This window comes from Egretta garzetta, unplaced genomic scaffold (assembly GCF_000687185.1).
Source record: "Egretta garzetta isolate BGI_Z169 unplaced genomic scaffold, ASM68718v1 scaffold437, whole genome shotgun sequence".
NCBI lineage: Eukaryota > Metazoa > Chordata > Aves > Pelecaniformes > Ardeidae > Egretta > Egretta garzetta.
The window spans coordinates 30,136-37,096 of NW_009260341.1; the positions used below are offsets into that span (position 1 = coordinate 30,136).

The 6,961-nt window shown below is 48.6% G+C and overlaps 1 protein-coding gene across 1 annotated transcript in view; it reads right to left on the bottom strand.

Annotated features, from left to right (window-relative positions):
• The window catches only part of ARNT (aryl hydrocarbon receptor nuclear translocator), a 33,066-nt gene extending 27,161 nt beyond the window's left edge, over positions 1 to 5,905 (bottom strand). The window contains exons 1-4 of the mRNA XM_035898048.1: positions 5,794 to 5,905; positions 4,437 to 4,481; positions 3,187 to 3,231; positions 509 to 553 (exon numbers count right to left, since the gene is read on the bottom strand). Coding sequence (XP_035753941.1) covers positions 509 to 553; positions 3,187 to 3,231; positions 4,437 to 4,481; positions 5,794 to 5,903 — 245 coding nt within the window. The 5' untranslated portion in view covers positions 5,904 to 5,905. The remainder of the gene's footprint in view (positions 1 to 508; positions 554 to 3,186; positions 3,232 to 4,436; positions 4,482 to 5,793) is intronic.
• Positions 5,906 to 6,961: the final 1,056 nt, after the last annotated feature.

The following is a 6,961-nucleotide window of genomic DNA, read 5'->3' on the forward strand; positions in this document are numbered from 1 at the left end:
AGTAGCAAGGGCGGGGGAGGCGGGGGTGGAAGAAGCCCTTGTTTTCAGCAAGCCTACCTGTCCTGGAAGGCTTTAAGGGGTAGAAAAAACCTGAACTAATACACTTTTTAATGTCTGCTTTGATAGTACAACAGCATTCCTGGGACAAAACCTGACCAAGGTGAGCGCGGGCCACTTGGCACCTTGATCCAGCACAAGAGGAACTGGGGCAGGGCAGCAGAGCTACAGTACTCGGTGAAAGCAATGGCCCAACCACGCTCTACCCTGCCGCCCTTTGCAAACAAACCCTTTTGTGTATTCCCCAAAGACATCCTCACAAGGGGACTAAATGCCTTTCCCCTCCTAATTCCAATTACACAGCGATTTCCAGAAGTCTGCTCAGTTTCAAGTCCTCTATTGCAGCAGATGAGGGAAGGAGGGGGGAAAAAAAAAGAGAAGGGATGCCTAGAGAAACATTAAGGAAAGGAAATACTCTGCTTGTCCATGCTTGAAATCTCCATTCTCCTACCTGGCAAGTCTCTCCTTATCCGCTGAACTCTGTTCATCATCAGACCTAAAAATAAAATCAGCGATCTAAGCTAAAATGGAAAAAGTTTAAAGAAATGAAAAATGGGAAGATGTACTAGGAAACCCAGCCTACAGACACGTCTGTTTTGCAGAGGAGCGATTCCGTAAAACAAAGCAGTCATTAGTTTGCAACATCACACATTAAATGGGTGCCTGCTATCTACGGTGTTTTGAAGTTTTAAGACGCTTACCAAGACTGCAAAATAGGCAAGGGGTAGCTCTGCTTCACGGACAACCGAGGCGCAGCTTGTTCTGCGCAAGACTGGGTTAATAGCAGAACTGGGAATTCGGGTCCCCGTCACATTAAACTACTATTTCTTTAAAGAAAAAATAAATCAGTAGCCTCTTTGATAGTATTAACAAATCAGAAAAGCATATTAAAACCCCCCCAAATCCACAAACAGCGTAAGATTCACAGCTAAGAACACACACTTTCGTAACACTGCTACATAAACACCATTCAGGACAAGACAGGCGAGGTGGCTACACGACAAACAGCAGACAGAGGTTACGCACGTCGCCTACAAAAAGGCACACAGACGTCCCCACCAACCTGCGCGCACTTTCAGTTTTCAGGGAAGAGGAATCTGCAAACTTTGTTTTACAGAGGCTGACGGTAAGTTTTCCTCCTGGAGGTTTGGCTGCCTTGGAAAACAAACAATCCCCCAAAAGCTACCACCAGGAACGGAGAGGGTACCACGTGTGCCCAGTAAGGCAGGCACACGATCTCTCAAAGGCCGAGCACCTAAAGCATAGACTGCGGATTGACGGGGGGCAGGAGGTGGTTTTGGCATCAGTCAGCTGTGGTACCCTTCCACTCCAAAAGGGTTTTAGTACAGCGCTTAAAAAACAAACAAACAAAAAAAAAGTGTAGTCATGTTCGCTTCCATGCTCTGTTTTGCCTCACATCATCCGAGGAGGGAAGAACGCATTGGAAAATGAGGGCTGCCAGAGCTGCGAGGAACACGATACGAGCAGGTCCGGGAAACAGATCCGAGCGCTACGGGCAGGCCAAGGGGCACAGATGCAGCGGGGAGCTGCGCCACGCTTCTCCTACAGCTGCACCCGGGCTGTCAGCACGCTGACACCGCTGACGGCTTCGTCACCCTCCTCCCCTCCAGGAACCGCAAGCGATGATCTCTACCTTAAAGCACGCCGGTGCTGCTGATGCCCCCCCCCGCCAAAACAGAGGCTCTAGCCCTGACGATTCAGAAATGACATTCTGTTGTTTTGTTTCTCTGTTTATTCCTTCCTCGCCTACCTGTGTGTATTAACCAGGGTGATCAAAGGCCACGCCACAACAGGGGCCACAGGGAGCCAAGACCCTACTGAACTATGGCACCGCACAACAGGTAGCAGGATTTTTAACTTTCAGGGCTGCGAAGCTGTCGAGCACCACAACACTTACTGAAAAAGCACATGCTGTAGGCATTCTGAATTATTTCAGCACTTAAATGTATTATCAGGGTCTGTTATACCTTTACGTTCTCGGAGCTTGTGGCTTGCACTGGGGAACAAAGCTACTTGACACGGGCTGGCAAACACATTTCTCATTTGCCCGCCTTCAGATCAAGTCAGACCACTTAAGCTGGAGAGTCCCAGGTCCCTGCTGGCCCTTTGGCAGGTAACAGCACGATGGGGACCTGAAACTGTGGCTTTGCAATTTTTTTTTGCCTCTCTGCATCGAGACTCTGACACAGGTTTATAGCTCCGGCTGAAATATTAGGGAACAGACATTGTGCAAAGGCTTTCGTTCCAGACCACCAGTTTCAGTGCATGATGACAGTGAGATCACAGGGAAAGGCCCCTGCACCCAACATCGTTCCTGGCTCAGCCTGCAATGTGATCTACCCTGCTCCTAGACACAGCACGCTGGGCGCTCCTTTCCCCAATGTCCTCAGCCACTTGAATTTTAACTCCAGTTTCAGGAATTCCTGAAGTCAGACCCCTCCTTAAGATAAGCCAATAAGCATTTGCTCACTTTCCTTCTTAGCAAGACAGGGCATGATGTGCCTTCGCACCGAGGGGACACCCTGGAATTTACAGCGCTTGGAATATATACAGAACCACCTTGCTTTGGCAAAAAAAAATTACACATCAACACAAAACAAACCCCTGAAATACTTAAATTGAGTTCCATGAGCTTCAGAAGGCTGCAAAAATACCATGAGGTCAGTCCCAGTACGAGATGGTACAGGGCCACCCTCAGACACCAGCAAGTAGACAATCAGAGGCAAAACATTACTTATAATGTTACTGTACACTCTGATCTCTAGGAAATCCCCCATTTAGAGAGAAAGCTTCTGCCTCACGCCCCCACAAAACACACCAACCACAGCATTTGCCAGGAAACCCTGTTCAAGTAAAGCTTGACCTAAGCGTGAAACTTGTATCTCCGCAAGTTTCTTGAGCAGGAAAAAAGAATGAGAGTCCCGGGCAACAGCTGAAAGAATTGTTGGAAAAGAGGAACAATTTTGTCACACACAAAACGAACCAGTCCAAAAAACATCAAGGAAAACGTCTGGATCCCTTGGTGCACCTTACTTCAAAGAGAGGAAATCGATATTCGGGTGGTTTGGCACCAAAAGCTTCAAAAAGTGCATCACAGTGGATTCTTACCTGGCAAATCTCTCTTTATCATTTGGCATTGGGTCATCGTCACATCTAGGAGAAGGAGGAGAAGAAAAAAGAGTTCTTACAGTGCTTCCATTTCCCAAAGACACCGAGCAAAGAACAAGGTTTAATAAATGGCGCAAAAAAGCCAAACTCTGCTGTGCGCAGGCAACCCAGAACACTCTTCATTTATCTGGTTAAAAGACTACAGCTCAATTATTTTTATCACCTTGATGATGCTTTCCACATCACATTCGTATCAAGGGCAGTGATAGACTCAGTATTTAATTACAGTCGTAATTTAAGCACAATCACACACAAAGGAATAGGTGAAATTGCACTTGGAAGATACAGTTAGCCCAAATCAAGACCCTCATCCGAAGGATCTCAGTAGGTAAATCCTAGGTTCATCAGGACTGTTATCAAAGCCATTCCGCAGTCAAATTTCAAAAGCTGTAACATATGGGCTTCCAGCATCATTAGAGTTGTCCAACCCTAAACCGTGCAGTGAGACTACAAATAAATGACACGAGATCTTCCAACTCTTCTGCGTTCCATATGGATAACGAGAGGAGACACTTGCAGCCTCGCCAGCTCCTCGGGAGTAAGGATGTCTCTGTAATTGAAGCATCCTCACAACAGATGAGAATTAAGTCACACGTGTCTGAGGAACTAACAAAAGCTCAGCATCTCACTGCTATTTGGCAGAAGATTTTTCTTTACAATCAACGGGGTCTCGGCCAAGCAGCAGTGCTCCTACAGTGCTGCGCTGGAACAACCAGCCGATTGCTGGAAGCATTCGTGGAAACAACTTAATCTTTTGAGATGCTGGTATCGAACACAGCAACATCATCACAGAGTTCTGCAACACCGCTTCAACCCAGGGCTCAGGAGGCTCGCTTCTTCAGCTGACCTCATCTCGCTACGGCGCTGGCCCGGGGAGACTCGAGATGGAGACGGCGTCCAAAGCGGTAATGGAATCCCCTCCCAGTCCCAGTCCCCTCTCCGGACTCACAGACCCCATGTGCACAGCAGCTTTGCTTTGGCATCAGCTGTGGCGATGGAGGAATACTGCTGACTAGGAGAAAGGGAACAGTTTAAGGAAGCAGAGCACTGCCTCTTTCAGCCTCCCCCCACTTCCCTCTGCACTGCTGGAGGAGGAAAAACCACACGAGTGGCAAGCTTCTGCTCTGGGGGAAACACAGACACATCTAGACCACACAACTGAAACTTCTGGGTGCGATGTCCTCCCTCACCTGAGGAATTTACTGTTCCCTTCTCCATCATCATCAAAATCAAGCCTGAAAAACAGAAGCAAGAACATAATTATTAACCAAGCGGTTTCTCCTTTACGGGCTGCTTTTCTGTCCGTCCCTACAGGGATGCAGATGATTCTTGGAAGGAGGATTTAAGTAATCCTGGGGGCTAACGTGAAACAACCCACCGAGTTTAGAAGGGGGCTTCCTTTACAGGTCTATCAGAAACAGAGCAAGGAAACAGTTCACAAGAGAGAAAGCCCACTTGGAACACCCACGGCATCACAGCCTCCTGTTCCAAACGCTCTGGATCTCCTAGAAGCGATCTGAAGCCAAAGAGGCTGCCACAACCGCTCCTCACTGCTCAAGGGACCGATCAACAGCCTACAAATGGAGCACTCCCAACGCAAAAGCTCGGATCAGCTGCATTTAAAAAAGAGGAGGGCAAAATACTTCAAGAGTTACAGTTCAGCCTGGTGACCTGCGTGGTTTGCGTCCTCAGTTCAACAGCAGACAATGTCACTGTGCTTGCTCTAACAGGGTCAAAAATTAAAAAAAAAAAGTCTAACAAGCGTAGGTGGGAGGACAGAGGAAAGGCTTTTCACTGCGCTTTCCTTCAGGACGGAAAACTGGCGTGTAGATGCAGCAGAGCAGCGTGCGTGTTTGTAAATGAAGTGCGAGGAACAAGTAGCAGACAGCGTGGGAGGAGCTGCAGAGGAGTGGGAGCACCAGCAAATGGAGGTGAAGGACAGACTCTGAGTGACTGGGGGAGGGCCGGGAGAGATTTTAATTAGTTTGAAAATTAAGAGGAAATTTCTTGTGCCAGGAATTTAAGAGCAGCCACTCAATATCCTTTTAATTTGCAAAGGCATTTTTAGCAAACAAAAAGCCTACCACAAGCACATTGCGGCTGGCCCCCCACCCTCTCCCAGAGAGGGCAGAGTTGCAAAGGTTTGAGTAAGGCCTTCACGTTCTCTGTTCCTCTACCTCTCCTGCAGCAACTGCCTTGTCTCGCTGCTTCCGTGCCTCCTGTTTCACTCTCAGTCCTTGGTGAGCCACCCTCTTCTCCTGTGAGGTGCAACTCAACTTCTTAATCCCCTCTTTTTATGTGTAATACAGAACCCGGCTTTCACAGGTATGGTGGGGGTACAGCATACAACTATGAAGCAAAAGGACTGGATACAGCGCACCTGAAGGAACTGGGCAACTCCTCTTTGCTTAGAAGCAGACAAGTTTCCTCATCAGAAGGCTGACCACCCTTTCAAGAGAACGATGCTTCCTCAAAAATAACACTTCACACGCACCCACCTGCCTCCCCAAAGAAGTAAAACCACACGCACAGAGCGCGCGCACTCACCCGGGACGCCTCTTGTTGGCTCTCTGAGCGATGGCTCCTCCAGCTTGCGTGCCCGGTCCAGGGTTCCCAGAGCTGACGGCTGCACCCAGCGAGGAAACATCTGAGGCCATTTCTAAACAGAAGAGTGGAAAAAAAGAAAAGAAACCAGTATTACGTCAAACCTCCCTCTAGTTCAGAGGGTGGAGCATTCTCCACATATAGCTCCCATTAAAAGCGACTGCATTTCAGCAGCTGATGCGGATAGATTTTGTGCGATGTGTGTTTCGAGTCCTTTCATCTACTGCCTCTGCAGAGCCTGCGCTAAGGGTCCGTTTCAGGCTTTGAACACATGCTGTTTTCATAAGCTCAAAAGCTTAGATCGCTCAGCTAAAAGATGTGGTCTCCTTTTTAGACGGAGGAGGAGTCCGATGTGATCGTGGGCAGGGGCTGAGCCAATTCTCATCTGCTAGCTGCACGAGCATGCAGAAAGGGAGGAGAAGAGTTGTGAGTTTGCCTAATAACATTAAGAAGGCTTATTTCCCAATCTAAGAGACAAAGAATTAATCACGACGCTTGTAAGGCACCTTGAAAACCCTCGCCTTTCAGACAGTCAGTTCTGTTCTTCGGCAACACTGACCTGTGGGCACCACCGGCATGATTACCAGTCTCTGCCTATGCTCCTCCGCAACTGGCCAGAGCAAAAGAACAGCAGTTCTTCCCCAAAATGACACTACCTCCATTACGCACAATGGCAGTCTTGCTTGGAGCCAAAACCCTCGTGCTTTACATAGAGAAGAGCTGCATAAAGAGCAGGAGACTGAATCACGCTTTGTAAGAGGTGAAAGAGGCAGGCAATGCGCTCAAGAAGCATGGGATTGGGGAGCCTTCAGGGATCGTGGCACCCAGGGCTGCAGTACCGCTTCTACAAGAGGTTCCACGTAGGCACAACACTTGAGAAAATAAGAAGCCTGCTTCGGGATGTGAAAATAAGCCCCTTTCGGCGTATGGGAAAGAAAGAAGTGTCTGAGTGGAGAAGTTGAATGCGCTGCCCTCACGAGTTGGGTGGCAGGCCCAAGCCTGTTATGCATTATCGGTTTTTTCCACAATGAAAGCAGAGAGCCTTGGCTCTGCGCAACCACAGGCAGACGGAACCGCTTCCCCGGCTGCTTTGGCAGGCTGGGCTCCCAAC